The following is a 19,631-nucleotide window of genomic DNA, read 5'->3' as shown; positions in this document are numbered from 1 at the left end:
CCAGACTACAGCAAAAGCGGTCATGAATTGGCACAAAAAAAAAAAAGAGCCCTTGCTGGCAGGAAGACACACAGGAAGTTTCCAACAAGTGTTAGCATCCTGGGCTCTGGACAGCTAGCACGCCCAGGCTCCGCTTGTGTTCACTCCTCGCCTCCCTCCCCAGTGCACATGTAATACGAAACTTCACATCTCCAGGACGACCAACAACAAAAAAAAGAGTTCAGACAGAGACAGCAGCTGGCTGTCAGCAGCAGAGTGGAGAGAAGCCAAGCGAGGAAAGAACCCCAAGCCAGAGCAGGATGGGGGGAGAGAGACGTGAAGTTTAAGAAGACAAAAACAACAACAGGAGGAGGACAGTCCTGCAGTACTGCTCGGGTAAGGCTGGGTTGTTTGCCTGGGTTTTTCCACCCTAGCATCTCAATAGTAGGAGGATTCAGCCAGTCAGCAGTAGTTCAAGCTTTTGTAGCTTTTTGCATGGCAAACTGTGCTCAGTCACAGAACAGTTTGCTAGCCTGAATTTGGTTGCAAGGGCACGAGAGGGGAGGGCGGTGAAAGCCGAAAGCCTTGAGAAGTCAGGAAAGCTGTGCTGCAATAGCAGAGTTTAATGAAAGCAGCTACTGCCCATTCTTGCTCTGCTCCTGGCACCGACACTGTCAGTAACAGCGTGAAGCAAAAGTGAGTAACTTTTAGCTGATTAGCAAACATGTCTGGGCTGCAAGCTGGGCTCACCTCTCCACTGCAGTTGTGTGGGGTGCACCTCAGTGCTGAACTTGGCCCTGATCACTCAATTGCTGATTAATTTGTAAAACAGGGTTTGTTTGGGTTTTTTGCCTTTGTCTGAGGCATTAAGGTTCTAGCTGCTAGCAGGACATCAAGTGGCTTCAAAGCTCCTCCATTCTCTGCCACAGCATTCAATCGCAAAATCTTGTTTTTTGGCATTAAGGGTTAAAATGGACATGCAAACATCACATTACTTGAGCAGGATATGCCCTGCAGCATTTTTCACCGAGGGGTTTTCATGCACGGGCACTCGAGGCCAGCAGGTTTGGGGACTTCAGTGGGAGCTACCGACTTTGGCAAGTGTATGTCAAATCATAGCAAGCTCAGGCCAGGGGGAGCTTGAAGAGCTCCCCTAAAGCAAGCCGAGTGTTCAGAACACAAAACCCATTCGGTGGAAGCAGCTTCCTGTGCACATTTCATAAAACATCTGTGCCCAGGGAAAATAAAGGAGAAGCTTCCAAACAGAGATCACCAATGGTACCAGGAGCAGACTCCTGTCTCCTGGCTGAGAACATCATGTCCCTCAGTTCATGTTCCACTTAACAGGACATGGTGGGGTCTGAGCATATTTTGATAAAGAAGGGAGGGAAAGGAAACAGAGCCCCAAAGGCACAAGAAGCCAGCCTCCCTTCTCGCTACTAAACACCTCTTTCCTTGACCCACCATTTGTCACTGCAAAATATGTAACCAGTAAGCCCCTTTGTTTTCCCATCTGATGCCAATTATTTCCGAAAGGTGTTTGGAAGATTTTGTAACCCTTGGCACTGAGCTGACAACCGGATACGTTCTCCAAAGGGAGCTCAAATTTCCAGCTGTTTACAAACAAGCAGGGAGACAGACACAAAACCAACTCTTCTACATGGTACACAGATAGGGGAATGTGAAGGATCAAGTACTTTTGGAGTCTTCTGCCATTTCCCTTTGGGTCCTGCTTATTTGGAAGAAGTAATGCATCTTACCACTCGCCTCTACAGAACTGCTTGTGTAATAGTACAGTAATTTCCTGGGCTTTTCCCACCCCCAAACTAGTCTGAATTCCAGAGACTCATTAGTGTTCCTTGAAGGGTCGGTCGGTGGTTTATGTTTGTTTTTAAACATAACAGTTCAGATGGCATCCAAACAGAAAGAAGGAAAAAAAGCAAAAGAAAAACAAGGAGAAAAGTGTGTGTGTGGGAGAGGTGGGGGGGGGGGGGGGGGGAGAGGGGCGGGAGGAGAGGGGAGAAACAGGCCAAATTTTCCTTGCAGTGAAAATCCTAAGGGTTTTGACCAGGGGCTTATCCAGCGGGAGAGGAGGAAAAATAAGCAATATGAAACATGTGTCTGGAAGTAGGAAGGCAGAAGCATGGTTTGTGTTACAGCCGTCACGTAGCACAGAGATCTGTATGAAACATGACAGAGCTATAGAAAGGCTTTTGCTGGAGTCCAAGTGTACAGTGGGGTTAGTACACTAGCTATTCATCTTAGAAAGCACAGACTTAAATCCAAGCAAGTGGGAAGGAAAAAAAATGTGGATTTTAGTCTGCATCCACCACAATGACACTGGACCATTCCAGGACTGCAGCAGCCAGGGGAGCGGCGAATCAGATGTGAGGGGTCTTGGCAGAGTTGCCAGGGAAGTGTAGTGCCTGCCCATGCCCTTATCTCACACAAGCTAGTGCAATCATTTCTCCCACACCATCAATTTCACAAGCTTCACAATTGCCCCATCATTTAAACAGCTTCTTTTCAAGAGACAAAGTGGGTGCTTCAACTTCCTGGATTTTCCAGGTCTCTACCTGGTTAGGTGTAAATGGCAAACTTCAAAACCCAAGCTAGATTCATTCCATTTCTGAGTTCTGGACAACACTGTGTAGATAAGGACCCAGGTGCAATGGAAAGCAGCCGGAAAATGTGTTCCTGATATCATGAGGCGGCATCTGGCATCCCACTGAGAAATACCAAGCAATTCACAGAAACCTGTGTTTCCTGAAGTGGCTATTTACAGGGCTTTCACAGACCTGGACAAACACTTGAACATGGTACAACTCATTCTGTCAGCTATCCTTGAAAATAGCTGTTCTTATTACTCCTCAGACTACTAGAGCCAAGATCCAAGCAGCTATAACCACACAACTGCAGAAATCCCACTTGCTAGTGGCAGGTTTATACTGAATATGCCTTGTCCTTTCAGGAGGCAAGTCACAAGCCCCATGCCTTAGTTTCTCCCATCTGTAAGACAGGAGCAACAATGACAACTCAAAAGCTTCATTCATTTGCAATTCTCTGATGAGACATGCTAGAGACGGGAAGAGGATTCTTAAGAGTTTTATAGAAGTTCCTGACTGAGTTCTAAATACCAATTTTAGACTCTTGACTGGTATTTTCAGAGGGTTCAAAGCCTTCTTGATTCTGTTAATTAAATATGAGGTGATCAGAGCAGGAGTGGGGCATCTCTAAAGCTGCTGGGAAGGCTGGAACCCATAAGTGGACAAACTTGACTGCAGGCTATTACCTAATTGATTCTACTTTATAATCGGGAGGGGAGGGCTTCAGACTTTTCAGCCTTGACTGACAACGTCACATGTTTTCTCCCATGCAGTTGAGCCACAGTTTACCAGCTTGTGTGCAAGTGGGTAAAGGCTGAATTCTGTAGTGCTGTGAACCATTTCCCCTGCCAGGGAACAAATTATGGCCTGACGGGTTCTGCTCAGTCCTGTTACGGACACAGGACTTGCTCGTGCATGTGGTTGAGCAACTACATCCATGCCAGCAAAAGCTCAGTAACAATGTAGTAGCACTAGTGGATTTTCCCCATTTCCATCATCCCTTTCATCTTGAAGCATTATGCAAACAAACTAATAATCAAACTATATACAAAAATGATGTCATCTACTGCCAATATGCAACTATTATTTTATAATGCAAAACAACAGGAACATAGTTTAAGTAAGGAAACGGAGAAGATCTTACCCATTTAAAACCAGAACAGTAATACAGTAAGTATATCCATGATATCACAGCTGAACACCTGCTCTTGATAAAGTGACCACAACTGGCCAGGATCTTAGTTTTAAGCTTCACCGGGAGGAAAGCACCTTCAGCAATATAGCACAACTTTTCTCTGGGGTAGACTTGGAAGGTTCTCAAGCAAGCAACTACACTGCGCTATCTACATGCACTGCAGGAGAGTTTCCCATTCCCGTATTGTCCCAAACTCACTCTCGCCCCCTAGCACTCAGTCTACTTATGCTACATTGGTGACATTTTCATCATATGGACCCCCGGGAAGGAGACTTTGAAGAATTCCATAAGGATTTCTACAACTTTCACCCCACCATCAACCTCACCCTTGACCAGTTCACACAAGAGATCCATTTCCTTGACACTACATGATGAACACATTTCCACCACCTTATACCGGAAACCTACCGACTGTTACACTTACCTACATGCCTCTAGCTTCCATCCAAAACACATTTTCCAATCAATTGTTTACAGTCAGGCCCTAAGATTCACGGACAGAGAAACACCTACAGGATGTATATCAGTAATAGAGATGCAGCTATGTTAGTCTGGTCTTGCTGAAACAAAGGACAGGACTATGCAGCACTTTAAAGACTAACAAGATGGTTTATTAGGTGATGAGCTTTCATGGGCCAGATCCATTTCCTCAGATCAAACTGTGGAAGAAAATTGGCATGACCATATATACCAAAGGGATACAATAAAAAAAAAAAAAAGGTGAACACATATAAAATTGACAAATCAGATTTTAGAACAGAGGGTGGGGGGGAAGTTAGTGTCTATGAGATAATGATATAGGGGTGATAATTGGGGAAGCTATCTTTGTAATGGGTAAGGTAGTTAGCATCTTTGTTAAGGCCCATTCGTAAAGTGTCAAATTTAAGCATGAATGATAGTTCTGAGGTTTCCCTTTGTAGTCTGGTGTTAAAGTCTCTTTGAAGTAATATATATATGTAGTGAGGTCATTGAGACAATGCCCAGTCTGGTTGAAATAACAAGAAACTGTTTTTTTTCTTTGTGAAACCCACCACCCTGTGCTCCCAAGATGAATGCCCTATCCCCTAGTCTACTCCAGAGCCCAGCCCACCTCCCTAACCTTCAGCAGGTCCCTGTGTGGTTACTCCCAGCGCGGGCAGGACTTGAACCCACAGGAGCCTGTGTTCTGCAGCTGAATGGCCTATCCCCTAAGCTACTCCAGAACCCCCTACCTTCACGACATCCCTTATCATAGAGCTGGAAGATACCTCAGGAGGCCATCAAATCCAGCCCCCTGCCCCAAGCAGGACCAATACCAACTAAATCAACTCAGCCAGGGCTTTGTCAAGCCGAGACTTAAAAACCTCTAGGGACGGAGATTCTACCACCTCCCTAGGGAACCCATTCCAGTGCTTCACCACCCTCCTAGTGAAATAGTTTTTCCTAATATCCAAACTAGACCTCCCCCACTGTAACTTGAGACCATTGCTCCTTATTCTACCATCCGTCACTACTGAGAACAGCCTTTGTCCATCCTCTTTAGAGCCTCCCTTCAGGAAGTTGAAGGCTGCTATCAAATCCCCCCTCACTCTTCTCTTCTACAGATTAAATAAGCCCAAATCCCTTAGCCTCTCCTCATAGGTTTTGTGCTCCAGCCCCCATTTTGGTTGCCTCCGCTGGGCCCTCCCCAGTGTGTCCACATCCTTTCTGTAGTGGGGGGCCCAGAACAGGACGCAATACTCCAGATGTGACCTCACCAGAGCCGAATAAAGGGGAATAATCACTTCTCCTCCTTTCCTAATGCAGGAGTCGGCTCCATCTCTGGGGCAGCCTGTGTTGTTTGTCCAGCTGCTCCCAGGGTGGGCAGAGGAACATGAGCCCCCAACCCTGAGCAGTCCCGCCGCCCGGGTCCTCCACGGCTTTGCTCCCCGTCACCCTGGTCTGCTGGAGATCAGCAGACCAGGGAAACGGGGAGCAAAGCCGGGGAGCACGCGGGCAACGGACAGCCCAGATGTGACACGGCTGTCCCGCTGCCGGCGTCCTCAGAGGCTTTGCTCCCCGTCTCAGCAGACCAGGGAGACGGGCAGCAAACCCCGTTCGTAACTGCGGATCCGACATAAGTCGGATCCGCGTAACTCGGGGACTGTCTGTATTAAATATTGTCCCATTTCACAGATAAGGAAACTAACTGACAAACATGGTGCTTACGTGACTTACCCAAAAACACATAGTGAATCAATGGCATATTTCCTGACATCTAGTCTGTGCACTAACCACAAGATTAGCATTTCTTTCTCTCTCTGCCTTTATTCAAAGCATACATTACAGAAACAGCACTGGCATTATGGCTAACCCACAGCTTAGTCCTCAACAATAAGTTTAGCTTCACCTACCCTTCCCCCATCCACCAACACACCTACTCCTCTACCCAGAGGATCAAAGCAGAGAGGAAGGGTGTATCTTGTTAAAAGGAACAAAATACAGGACTATGTAGCACTTTAAAGACTAACAAGATAGTCTTTAAAGTGCTACATAGTCCTGTATTTTGTTTCAGCTACACCAGACTAACACGGCTACATTTCTATCACTTGTTAAAAGGAAGGCTGTTTAAACTGTATATATTCTGCACACAATACAATATGTTATTCAAGGAGACTGGTCCAGCTTAAGCCAGATAACAGAATCTGTGCCCTGTGGATGATCTACTATATGATGCCACCTTCAGACCTGGTCAAGGTCCAGTAATGCACCATAGCAAACTCACAATAGACATTAAAGCCACACTGTTCACCCTGAGGTGACTAAAGTAAGGCACCTAAACAATTGTTCTTATTCTCAGAAGTGCTGAACAGCTAGAATTACCAGTTAAATCAACAGGAGCTGAGGATGCTCATCAGCTGAATGTCAGACCACTTATTTAGGTACCTACATATAACTTTAGTCTATTAAAAGAAGCTGGAAAGATTTGGCCTCCAGGGCATTTATGGATAAAGCTGTGCAAATTTCCAACTGGCACTGCAGGATGAATCTGCATTAAAAGGACACAGGATAATCCACCTTAGCCTTAAATTGATAACAGCCTGCAAGAACCTTGAACACAGGCAGTGCCTTGCTGGTTTAAATAACCTAACCCAGGCAGCTGACCTGCATGTGCTGCAAACCAAATGGAGGTCTTTTTGCATTATTACTGTGCTTGTTCTCTTTCCAAACAGTGCCTAGAGCTCATGGCAGGTTCTGCCTCCCTTCTGAAACAATATGGAGATCTAAAGATCTGATATACTCAGTTCACTTCCCTGCAGTATGAACAGGACATCTGAAGAGCGAATCCCATTGGCTTTAATGTAGGGTTTTGTTGTTTTAAAGAGGATTTTCTCAGAAATGAACAATCAGAATAGAAGATGATAGAAACGAAAACTAGAGGGAATGCTCCAAACTACCTTTCCATGATGCAGTTCAGAATGATATTTGCTTTGATTTTTGTTTAAGTTTCTGTTTTCCTCCTCTCTCCCGTTCCCCCCTTCCTTTTTTCCATTTCTTCTTTCTTGTCTTTAGTTTCAGCTATGTGACTGCCAAGTCATAATAATGAGTTTTACTCTTTGTTGCAAAGGCAGGAGATCTATGGACATTCTGACTGTCTCCCATAATGAGTTCCAAAGTCTTATCCCGGTTCCCAGAAGAGCACTGGTTCCTGCTCTCATTTTTCTGTTCTCACAGTTCCTGGTGAACATGCTACCGAGGGAGGTCAGCTGCGAAGAGAGATACACAGATGGAGAAACTGTCACATGAAGAGGTTGATTTGCCCAAGGTTACACAGTCCATTGGGAGCAGTGCTGGGTTTAGAATCCAGGAACATGATTTCCAGTTGCCTTCTCTAACCTTCAACAACATTCCATCCTTGGAAAATAAACTGGGGGGGCTTCAGGCCATCTGGGGATTGCATCTCCAAGTATCATACAGATCACCAGCGGCCAAACTGGTTTCTTATCATCTGAAGTGCTCGTAAAGTAACAGAGTCAGAATAATATCAGCTATTCCCTCACAAAGGAGAACAGAGAAATGAAACTGTATCTTCCACAGAGAGGCACCAGTGTTCTTCACTATCAATCATGCTAATCTTCAGTACTAAATGAATTAATCTTTGGAACTCCTGTCTGATGTCAGTAAGTATCATCATCCTCGATTTATAGATAAACTGAGGCACAGAGAAGTTCTGTGATGTGTCACAAAATGAATCGGTAGTAGAGCCAAAACCAGACCCCAGTCCTTTTGCATGCTAATCTTTAGTTGAAAATCCTGGCCCCGGTGAAGTCAATGGGAGTTTTACTACTGATTTTGGTGGGAGTAAGATCAAGTTGATTGTTAGTTCTGAACAATTTATATAATAGGTGGAATGGAAGACACACACACACTCTCAAGGGTTAAGGGGGAGGTGCGAGGGTAGGGTGGAGAATAAGTGGAGGAGTGAATTCCCACAATTATAAATCCTGAAATGCTGTTTTTCTGGAACTGGCATCTCTAGAAAAAAGAAGCATTGAAAGGTATTTACTCCCTTGTTGGCGGCCAGATACTGCACCACTAACTGCAGTCCAAGATTTCTCCCTAAATAGTGTTCAAACCAAGAAAAACAAGCAACATTCCTTGCAACTTTTAAACATCAAAGACTCCTTCACTCACCACAGTGTTTGGTAGCCTGACCAACAGAACTGAGGAAAAACTTCAACAGCGAATAGTCTAGCACATAGGTTCCCAAACTGGGGGGGGTGCCCCCCCTGGGGGGTATGTGAATAAATTCCAAGGGGGGGCCCCAGCGAGGCTGAGAAATTTTCGTAAAGAAAAAAAATGTGTATCAGCGTAAAAAATGTTTAATTTTCAAATTTCATACCACGAAATGTGAAAAATTTTTTTGCCTTTCGATGTGTAGGGGTACCGGTTCGGTCGGTGGGGAGGGCGAATTACAATGTAAAAACCGATGGAACTTTTTCAAACTTTCTAGCACACTCATAGGAGTGTTCAGGACTGTTCTATCGTAGGAGTAGGTAGCTGATCTTGTGCAGTGACTGGTGGCGGGGTATATATAAGGCAGCACGTGTCCTTACATAATAGTAGTAGTAAATAAACGGTTGCGATAACTTATCAACGTAACTTGCATCTATTACATTTATTTGAATCAGGAAAATTATTTTTATACATTTTAAAAAATTAATATATTATGGCCGCGATTAAGAAAAGGCAGTACGATGAAGACTACATGAAGTATGGCTTCACTGTCATGGAAAAAAACGGGTTCAATCATCCTCAATGTACAGTATGTCACACAGTTCTTAGCAATGATGCCTTGAGACCTAGTCGTCTTGAGCAACATTTGATGAAGAACCACAGTGCTTTGACAGACAAACCAAGAGAGTTTTTTGCTGCTAAACTTCAAAATTTGAAATGCTTGAAGCTGGACATTACTGGATCTTTTCATCAAGTGTCAGCCAAAGTGGTAGAAGCATCTTATGAACTGTCATTGCTCATCGTTAAAGCCAAGAAAGCGCACATAATAGGAGAAACTCTTGTGAAGCTTTGCTTGTTGAAAGCAGCTGATATTTTGCTTGGTGTCAAAAGCAAGAAAACTTCGCTTTCCGACAATTCCGTGAAACGTTGCATCGATGACTTGGCAAAAGATCTTAAACTTCAAGTTGTGGAGGCAGTGTTGGCTTCTCCTTTTTCACAATTCAGTGTGACGATACCACTGATGTTGCACGATACCGACAGTTGCTCATCTACATTCGATTAATTAACGATGGAACTGTGAAAGAATAACTGCTTTTTTTGAAGGAATTGATGACCACATCAAAGGCTTCTGATGTTATGAAAATGATTTCTGACTTTTTGAAGAAAATAGACTTTCATGGGGAAAACTGGTTGATGTATGCACAGAGATGGTTGGCTCTTGCTCTGGATTTGTGACACTGGTGAAGGAAAAAAATACAGCCATCACTACGACTCACTGCATCATACACGGACAAGCGTTGGTTGCTAAAACCCTTCCAGATGACCTACATGACTCATTGAATTTGGCCATCAAAGTTGTCAATTTTGTGAAGAACAGCGCTTTAAATACAAGACTTTTTGCTGCTCTTTGCACGGATTTGGGAGCAGATCATAAAACTCTTTTGTTTCACACAGAGGTACAACTTTCACTGGCATACCTTGTGGACATTTTTGAATCTTTGAACAACCTCAATTTGAAGCTGCAAAGAAACAATGCTGCAAACATTATAGTGCACCACAATGCCATCAAAGTGCTTACGGAAAAAATTCAGCTTTGGAAACGTTGAACACAAGCTCAGATGCCTAACTTTTGGTCTTTTCTAACATCTTCATCACTTGCTGAAAATGAAAGTTTCCAAGAACTTTGTAAAGAGGACGCGAAGAACAAAATTGTGTTTCATCTGGACTGCATTGCTGACGAATTCATCCGCTATTTTCCAGACAACTTTTCTGGCAAACCTGTTCATAAATTAGGACGCAATCTGTTCAATCTTGATATTGATTCATTGCCAGAAGCATTGCAAGAATAAGCACTCAAAATGAAACACGATTCAAGAACGAAAGATTATTTTGAAAACTTAAGCTTGGAGGAATTTTGGATAAAATATTTCCCAATTTACTCAAAAAAGTTGGAGAAGAAATGCTACATATTATTCTTCCATTTTCGTCGACATACCTTAGTGAAAAAAAGCTTTTCAAATTTAGTCACATTAAAAACGAAACAAAGAAATTGACTGGATGTCAAAAACAATTTGCATTGCACACTTTCATCTTTCAAACCTAGGATTTCCCAACTCGTGAAGAAAATGCAGCATAATCCTCCACATTAAATTGTTTTGTTTCACAATTTTTTGTTAAATTACATTTTTATTAAATTTTTGTGCCAAGAAAAACTAATTTGTGCTTATTTTTAATTTTAAATAAACATTTTTATACCAAGTTTGTGTGTTTATTTTTAATTTTAAATTACGAACTGAATTTTTTGTTAAAAGGGGGGTTGGATGATGGTAAAGAAGAGGTGGGGAGGCGTGAGGGTTTCTCAAAAATCAAAAACAGGACATGATGCTGAAAAGTTTGGGAACCAGTGGTCTAGCAGCACCTTAAAGACTAACAAAACTTGTAGACGGTATCATGAGCTTTCATGGGTACAACCCACTTCTTCAGGTGAACGGAGTACCGAAAGTCCAGTTCCAAAATAAATAGGGGATGGAGAGGGAGCAGAAGAAGGAAGGGGGAAAAATAGTGAATTAGAGTGTTCATGGGTACATAAAGCTGATAAAAACAATTTGTACCTTCTCTAAGTACTCATTGTTTGGTTGGTTAAGTCATTAGGATGTGGAAGGTATTGTGCTAGCCAGGTAATGTATTTATTCATATCCAGGGTCGGCTTGAGTCATTCCTGTGCCTTGGGCAGTGGGCACACGGCTCCACCCCTGGGCGCACGGCACATGCGTGGGCCCCGGCCCACTGCACACCTTACAGCTGCAATCGGGTGCACGGTGACTGATTGCAGCTCTAAGGGGCGCCGTGAGGCCCCCAGACCGGGGCACGCAGCACCTGATTGTGCCTCTTATAGCTGCCATCAGGCGCCCCCCATTGGTTGGCGCCCCTGGCAGCTGCCCGGCTTGCCCTCCCCCCTTAATCCAGCCCTGTTCATACCTTCATAAGGTGCTGCCAGACTATTCGTTGCTTTTTAAGCTTTTTTAGTTACAGAATAACTCAGCTACCTCTCTGAAGCTTTAGAACAGAGGCAAGGCAGGATCCTGGACAGCCTATTTAGACTGAACTATACATGAAGCCACATAGCATCATACCCATACTATGGAAGCACATCTACATTTCTCAGTAATACTCTGTTGTCCTAGTCCATATCATACGAACAACTCTCCCCAGCCCACCGCAAGGCACAAAAACATTTCTGCCACACTGTTTGTTGTGGGATCTTCCAGGCAGAAAGACATCATTGGGACAAATAAACCGAAGGGTTTTACCCCTAAGGCACCGACTTTCACCCCCTCCTCAGACCTTCCATCGATTTCTAGTCCAACAAAATAGAGACATACAGACACAGAATTCTAGAACAGAGTGAGAGGTGGAAGAAAAGCCATTTGTGGAACAGTCCACTTGGAGCATGAAGATCAATCCTGGAGAAAAATATTTAACCCTGGTTTGTGTAATGGCCATTGTAGCCTATAGCACTAGCTTATCTTTATTATATTCGTGGCCTTGCCTTTCATTCTGCTTGTATTATATTCAGTAGTAATGCAAGCAACCTACAGGCCTGTATCACATAAGACATAAGCTTCAGCAGTTCACATTAGGCTTGAGGGCCATGAACTCTGACACAGGTAAATTGCCCTATGAAAAACCCTAAGCATCAGAGAGCTGACAATAGAGCGTTTAAGGGGAAATTCCACACAGGAGTGACACAGCAATGAATTGAAATACATGATAACATGATAACCACTAGCACAGGAGCTACATCCGCAGCTACCCAACCACAAAAGCACCACAGCAACTAACTGACGCATATAATAAGTGGGGAACACAGATATGCTATCCTATAGGAGGACACTAACATTAGCAAGGTAAGGAAATAGAAATAAGGACAAGAGGAAAACCCCCTTCTGAATAAGCATCAGACATAGTGGTGTCAGCATAATATATTATAAAAGTTGCACCTCAGCCTATGGGAGCAGGAGAAATAGATGTAGCCCTGGGGTGATGCCAGAATGATGATCACTGGTGATTAGAAAGAGATAATTAACATTTCATGCTGTTCTGTAAGGGACAATGTAAGCACAAGGATGTCCAGATGTACAGTTTGTACTCTCTCTATCTGGAGTCTTTGTGACTGTGCTAAATGTCAATAAAATGATTTGTAAATAGAGCAGAGTTGAGTTCCTATAGGCGTAAGTTTTGCAACTGTTCACATCAGAGTTCCTAGCATAATATTGGGCCTGATCTTGGGACAAGAAACTGTCAATCCTCAAAGTGGTAACTGGGAACTCTTAAGTAATCTATAGATTATTTAATAATTATATTGATCAGGATACACCATTTCAGGTGATAAGGCCACAACTGTGCTTTACTGCACCTGGCAGCACTCCTCCTACTTGACCTGGTCTCTCTTCCCACCTTGACCCTAAGAATCCATCTGATTCTCTCTCCCACAAACTCTGTAGCCTTGGTTTTAAAAGAATAACTCTCTAGATTACACTCATGTTTAAAATGCATTGCTTCACGTAGCAGGATAGCATTTAAACCCACCATGCAAAGAAAGAACCAAGTAATTGTTCTAAAGGTACTGAAGGCTGAACCTAGAGCATCCACTGGGCAAAAGCAAAGTAGAAAGGACAACAGTGAATGAATTGGGTTATTTCTGAAGCCTTTTCTGTATCTGTCTGCTTTATGTCAACACTAAAAGAAGAAATTAATTGCAAAATGAAAGACTCCCATAAAATAGTGTCAACTAATGGAATTTAAACAAGTCAGAAATTTCAGCTGAATGATGGCATGAGAACCTTAACTTAGTGGAGGATCCAAACACACACCATACACAAAATTCTGCATGTGTCTAAACAGGCTATATTCTTCTAAGCAGCTTTCACTACTATTAAGCATAATGGGTTGAAGAACTCACGATGGGAAAACCACTCAGTTTCTTTGATACTATACATTGGAGATGTTAGATATCTATTCAGTGAATAGTCATGTAACTGCATCAAAACTTAGCATTTACAGGATTATTTGATATTCCCCAGAGTCAGGGCCAGTGTACTCCAGCCCCACTTACAGAGAGCCCCCTGTCACCCTGTGCTGCTGCCTCCGATACAGAGGAAGCAATGCGAGGTGGCAGCAGTCTATGCCTGCGAGGGTCCAAGCTCCCTGGGGACAGAAGATGAACCAGCATCCCATGAAGTAGCCTCTGTCCGTAGCAAGCTTGGGCCCACCACGGACAGAGGCTGCTCTGCGGCAGCCTCCCCTGCCTCCCCCTGTGCTGCTGCCTCTGATAGAGGCAGCAGCGCGGGATGGGGCTGCAACAGCACCAGTGCTCATGGGAAGGCGACTTTTAAGCCAGCTCCTGCCTACCCAACCCCCGCCTCTGTGGGAGGCAGCAAGGGAGGGGGCGGGCAGCTTTGCGGAGTCAGCATGCACAGAGAGCCAGCTTAAAAGCCGTCTCCCCACATGTATCGGCTCCCACCTGACCCGCTCACCATCCACACTGTTGCTTCTCTATCACACAGAACCACAAGAACCAGTGCTCACGGGGAGCCAACTGCAAGGGAGTGGAATGCGTATAGTCAATAAGATTAACCAAGAAGCCCAGCTTATCGGTTAATTGTATAGTCGACTACACATTGACATCCCTACTATACATACTACAACCTTAATAGAGTGGTGCGGGTCTCAGGGTGTGTCTACATGGGAAGTTAACTGAGAAAAGCTATTCTAGATTAACTATTCCTAATTAGCTCCTTGCATGGATGTCCTGATGTCCTTATTCCAGACTTAGTGACCTGTTCCTGTTTATCTTAGGCCACGTTTCCTCTTACCGGAGGATCGCCGCTTTGCTAATCAAACTTCCAGGAGTCGATTTAGTGGGTCTAGGAAAGACCCACTAAATCGAATGCTGGGGGGCACCCCCGTGGCACCAGTACTCCTCACTGTTGTGAGGTATAAGGGAAGCAGAGATGATGTCAAGCTCCATTTAACCTACGTAAATAACATAGCTGGACTCAATGTAGCTGGAGTTGTGTACTTTAAGCCAACCTTTCCTCAGCAGTGTAGACCTGGCCTTAGGGATGTTTTTGGAGAGGGAGTGGGAGAGATACACTACCTATTCTATAAAATCTTTTCATTATACTCCTGCCCTTCAAGCAAGGATGTAGACACACTGGGGAGAGCCCAGCAGAGGCAACCAAAAAGATTAGGGGGCTGAAGCACAAGACCTATGAGGAGAGGCTGAGGGATTTGGGCTTATTTAGTCTGCAGCAGAGAAGAGTGAGGGAGGATTTGATAGCAGCCTTCAACTTCCTGAAGGGAGGTTCCAAAGAGGATGGAGAAAGACTGTTCACAGCAGCGACGGATGGCAGAACAAGGAGCAATGGTCTCAAGTTACAGTGAGAGAGAAATGAGTTAAATGTAAATGTGTTTTGTAAGCACATCACTAGCTATGTTCATTTCTTAAAGTAATATGTATAAGAGAAAAGTATTTCCAATAAAATATGTTATGTTAAGGTCATTGACGTAGCTCATTCATCACACCTTTTACTATATTTTCCCCAGGCAACACCGAATATTTCTGCTAGTTGAGAATAAGGGAGAATATTTCTGCTAGTTTCTTATTCTGGAAAAAAGAGCATCCATGCAAGCAGTTGATCAGAATTAGTTATTCTGCTTTGAAATGCATACCTTTCCTTAAACCAAATTACATTCTCAGGGTAAGCAAGCTCTTAAACACAGCACCCTACATCTCTCTCCAGCAATATTGCAAACTCATTCATTTGTATACCAAGAAGTTTTTGCTCACACAAAAGAGCAGGCTTGTAAATATTATGGATACAATTGACGTAGTAGCTTTGAAAACGTTACGCTATATAAATATAATTTTATCAAAAGTATTTTCAACTCCTGACAATAAGTTGCCTTTTCATTTATTTGATGGAATTATAAGTAGAATGCAGTAAAAAGGAAGTAAGGATTATCTACACTAGGTTCTAAAGTCAAATAGATTTCTTCCGCAGTTGTTCTCCCTTCCGCCTTTGTCCCAATATACTATGGGTAGGAGTCTAAATGCCATTACATTACTACAAATGTATGGTCAAACAGGGCCACATTTATCTTACCAGGTACAAAAGTCAGAATTCACTGTAAAACTTAAAGCATTCAACGTGTCTAAATAGATGTGGGTCATCCAAAATTCACAATATCCCCACAAATCACCCTCCCTGGAAACCAGAAATGTTACATGAGTTTTACAGAGGCACTCTGCAGCTGGAACTACAAGAAGCCTTAAAAGGGAGTGTGTGTTCTGTTACACAGGGGAAGACAATTTTGCATTCAGAATGCAGCATTGTGTACATGATCTGGGACACAAATTCTCAGGCTGGCAAGGGAAAGCCTGCTGACTTTCTGGGAGAATGCAAGCTTGGACAGTTGGAAACAAAGAAAAGCAATGATTAATATTTCCCTTTGTGGAAGACAACCCCAAGATCCTTGGCCAGCCACCAGTCAGCTTTAATGAAACCCTACACATAACAGGCTGTCTTTTCAGAGGGAACACCCATATTTTTGCCCTTGCCCAACTGTGCAGAGTCATTTGGCTTTCTAAAAGCAGCGAAGTGAAGCCCAGATGGAGAGCATAGCCACAAACTGATCAGATACAAACTCAGAGTGTCTCCTAGCTCCTGATCTGAATGAAAGCAACGACTGGATAGGCAGGTCGTTAACGTACCCCTTCCTCAGCTATTGGGAGCAAGGACTGAGACCAGATAAACGTGTTCTACTTGTGTTCCCAAATTAGCTCCCTAAAGAAGGCTTGTTTGCTTCCCTAATGTTAGTAATATTGACAGTGAAAAGCTTCATGTGCACTCTCTCTCTTTGGCTTTTCTCCAGTATAACACAACTTGGAAGTGCTAGCCAGGATGTCTTCTGAAGGCTTTCTGAAGGAAATACAGACCATTGGTGAGAAATTTCTGCTGAAGCTCCAAAAGCTGCCCAAGGCTGAAACTTTGGAGATAGTGTCGTTTTGTGTTATCCTCTTGTTTATCGGTAAGTACATGGAAGAGCACTAGGATCCTACGTGCTCCTTGTTGCCTGTTCTTTTCAGATCTCTTAGGCTGGCAGCCTGTGCTGATGACTGTTGAGAGCAGGTGTGTTCTGCAGCTGTGCTAAAGAATGTGATTCTCAAGCTTGTTTTCTTCCACAAATCCATTCTGACTGAAGTGAATTTTGGCACTCAGGATAGGACCAGATCGATGGTCCTGATGAATTAATTCCTGCATATGTACAGAACATATAGCAAGGGGAACAGCAGTGAAAGCTTTCCTCATTCCATTGTCCCTGAATACTGATCCAGAGGGAAGCTCTCTTGCTGTTACTGGGTAAATCCCAGAGCGTCATGTCACGTGTAAACGTTTTGAGGAGTAAAAGGAGAGTGTTTGTGAAGAATGGTATTTATGTATCTTGCTACTAGAAAAGACACAAGTCTGGGATTGCCCTTTACTGCCGCTTACTATCTTTATTGGATAGACAATTTCTTTTCCTAGTGTGAAGAAAAAAGGTGCCTCCCCCTTGAAAAGGTTAGCTCAGGTGTTGCCATGTCATGGGATAACTAATGTTGGAGGAAGACCAGATTGCTGTTTAACCTATCTGGGCAGGTGGAGAAAGTTGGTGGGGTTTTTTAAACAGTAGCACAGGAGAAGAAAGGCACCCTTGAGTGAAAGGGAGGTAGAGAGTTTGCTCGCAGTTTGAATGCCAAAGGGAAGGGTGTGTGTCCACCACAAATGGATCCCTCCCTCAGCTGGAATTTGGAAGCAGGTATATCTACTTCTCATAGACAACTGGTTTCCCCACTAGCTCTGGTTACCTGGCAATGGATTATACCTAAAAGAACAAACACAAGGGATGTTATGCAACAGTTAACCATCACCCTTATCTCTTCCAAAGAAAGGTAATAAATCCCCATCTTGACCAGCTTTTTGTTTTAAAAGTGAACCCTATGTCTGACATTACATATAAATTGGACAGATGGTTGTTGGGTGCTGTTGGTGGCCTGTGAGATAATAGGGGAACAGATTATATGATCTGAGGTCCCTTCTGGCCTTAAATTTGATAACTAAAAATATAAACGTCTACTAGTTTGAATGATCAATTTGGAAGAAATTAAAGTTTTAATTAAAGTCACTTTTCTTAAGAGATGGGATGTTAACACTGACATCAGAGACAAATCCCAGCTCTGGTAATTGTTTCCTGCATACTTAAAATCCCCCCTGTAATTTCATCTGAACAGAAAACTCTTCTTCACTTTCCGCCCTTTATAGCCACACAACACTACACAGCTGCTGCGTTTCACACCGGAGGAGCAGGGGATTCCTATTAGGCCTGATGCCCCAGGCCTTGTAAGCATGTAATTTCCAGCAATAGCAATGGAAATGTTATACGTTCAATGACTGCCTCACAGGGTGCACATTCTGGAAGGTATTTTGAGATCCGTTGGAATGAAGTGTGCTGTATGATGTAATTATACATTACACTATAGCATTAAGGTTACTCTCTCACATATTGATAAACCAATGTCATTGGGCTTTTTTGCCACAATGTCAAATAATGCACAGATATAAATCTAACATTTACAGCAGATGTTCTGGGAAATTTAGCCTCTTCAAGGCACTGCAAAGTTAGCATGTTTATATTCTTGGAATTTCTTTTCAGAAGCCAATACTCTTCATTTCTCTCCCCAGTTACTGTGCTGTCCCTGATGACCATAGCCTGCAGCTGTTGCTGCTATCGCTGCTGCTGCAATGGAGGCCCTGACCAAAGAGGCAGGAAGACCCAGGTCCAGCCAACTGCTCATGTGTGAAATGCATCAAGAGAAGAAAGCGAAAGGACACAGGCAGACACCATGGTTGAATCGCCTGGGAACAACCCTCTACACTAACCCTTTGGAAGGGCTGGTAGGAATGAATGAGAATATGCTGCAAAGGAGAAAAATGGATCATAAAATGGACTAGGTTGTTTTGCAATGATTGTTGCCTAAGTCTGCAATATGGCCACCTAGTAACAGTATTCTGACATTTCTCTCTCCTTGCCATAGAAAGACAAAAAAAAAAAAAAAGATTTTTCGCAATGCGAACATTGCAGCTGGGCAGGCAGCAAATTTCAACAGGCTCTCTCTTGGTGAGCAATGAGCAGCAAACCATGACAAAGATCACATGCAGATGGGCCCAGGGTTAAGCAGGTCCCCTGCCCTCTTGACAAATGACCTAATCCAAGAAGCGGTGCTGTGCGCCAGCAATTCCTACTGTCATCACTGGAGATGTTCATTACCAGCACCTTCCAGGATCAAGCCCAACACAAGTATGGCTTTTCCCTCCCTGTCCTACTCTCTCTAAAACCATGAGTAATCGAGCACGTGAAATTTAACAGAGACAACCACTCAGAGCACAGCATGACATGGACTTTCAGCTGGCATGTGAGTTCAGAGACTGGAAATACAGTTGGCATCAAATGTCCCTGCTTTTTTCTCAGTATTATGAAGACAAGAAAACTGCCAAAGAGGAAAAACGATTAAACTATGTGCAATAAACCATCATATACTGAAGGACTGAGGCAAGAGCATAAAACCCAAACATGAACTGCTTAGTTTGCTTGCCCTACCAGTAATCATTTTTTAAAATGTTTTATTTAGATCCTTCTCTCTATGCATTTTCTGCATATTGCAGGGTGAATGTTCAGTACAGAGCATGGGGCACTGAAGCAGATGTACAAATCCCTATTATTATTCATGGGAGTGCCGTGCTTAGCACCCTGCACTAAAAAAAGCCTGAATAGTTTATATGAATGGCAGCAAACGTGTAAGGTATATTTATACACACACGTATTTCAGAGAAAGAATATACAGTGAAGGCAGTGTTAATTCAGGATATACATGCAGCAGCTGAGAGATGGCATCATGACAAGTGGTGGAGCAAACTGGAGCCAAGCAAACTGTGCCGCTGAACTTAACAAGTGCAAATAAATACTTTTTCCAACACTGCAGCCACTGTGTATATTTGGTTTATACTCCAGTGAACTTCAAAAGGAAGTTACGCGTGTAAAAAGGCTGTAACATT

At 43.4% G+C, this 19,631-nt stretch overlaps 2 protein-coding genes across 11 annotated transcripts in view; one reads left to right on the top strand and one right to left on the bottom strand.

Annotated features, from left to right (window-relative positions):
- The window catches only part of RECQL5 (RecQ like helicase 5), a 65,641-nt gene that overhangs the window by 23,304 nt on the left and 22,706 nt on the right, over positions 1-19,631 (bottom strand). Inside the window, exon 8 of one of the 7 annotated variants that reach the window (XM_075903665.1) lies at positions 6,306-9,713. The exons of the other annotated variants lie outside the window; for them this stretch is intronic. Within the exon in view, the coding sequence (XP_075759780.1) occupies positions 9,611-9,713 (103 nt within the window). The 3' untranslated portion in view covers positions 6,306-9,610. Of the gene's footprint in view, positions 1-6,305; positions 9,714-19,631 lie in introns of those variants that run through there. 7 annotated transcript variants of the gene reach the window in all.
- On the top strand, positions 139-19,547 carry SMIM5 (small integral membrane protein 5). Of its 4 annotated transcripts, none has more exons than XM_006136434.4 (3): positions 139-375; positions 16,414-16,569; positions 18,261-19,547. In XM_006136434.4, the coding sequence occupies exons 2-3, from the start codon at positions 16,443-16,445 to the stop codon at positions 18,377-18,379; spliced, it is 246 nt and encodes an 81-aa protein (XP_006136496.1). In that variant the 5' UTR covers positions 139-375; positions 16,414-16,442; the 3' UTR covers positions 18,380-19,547. The 4 variants fall into 4 exon arrangements, with proteins under 4 accessions (XP_006136496.1, XP_025033935.1, XP_006136497.1 ...); XM_025178150.2 differs by lacking the exon at positions 139-375 and adding an exon at positions 15,877-16,235; XM_006136435.4 differs by lacking the exon at positions 139-375 and adding an exon at positions 15,877-16,239.

Source organism: Pelodiscus sinensis, chromosome 20, assembly GCF_049634645.1.
Source record: "Pelodiscus sinensis isolate JC-2024 chromosome 20, ASM4963464v1, whole genome shotgun sequence".
Classification (NCBI taxonomy): domain Eukaryota; kingdom Metazoa; phylum Chordata; order Testudines; family Trionychidae; genus Pelodiscus; species Pelodiscus sinensis.
Note: the sequence above shows the minus strand (reverse complement) of the source record. Positions and strands in the feature narration are given on the sequence as shown.

Excerpts from the sequence above, each read along its gene's own strand:
- SMIM5 (XM_006136434.4), top strand. The coding sequence starts at position 16,443 with ATGTCTTCTGAAGGCTTTCTGAAGGAAATACAGACCATTGGTGAGAAA. Across the intron at positions 16,570-18,260 it reads TGTTATCCTCTTGTTTATCG|TTACTGTGCTGTCCCTGATG; the intron begins GTAAGTACATGG and ends TTCTCTCCCCAG.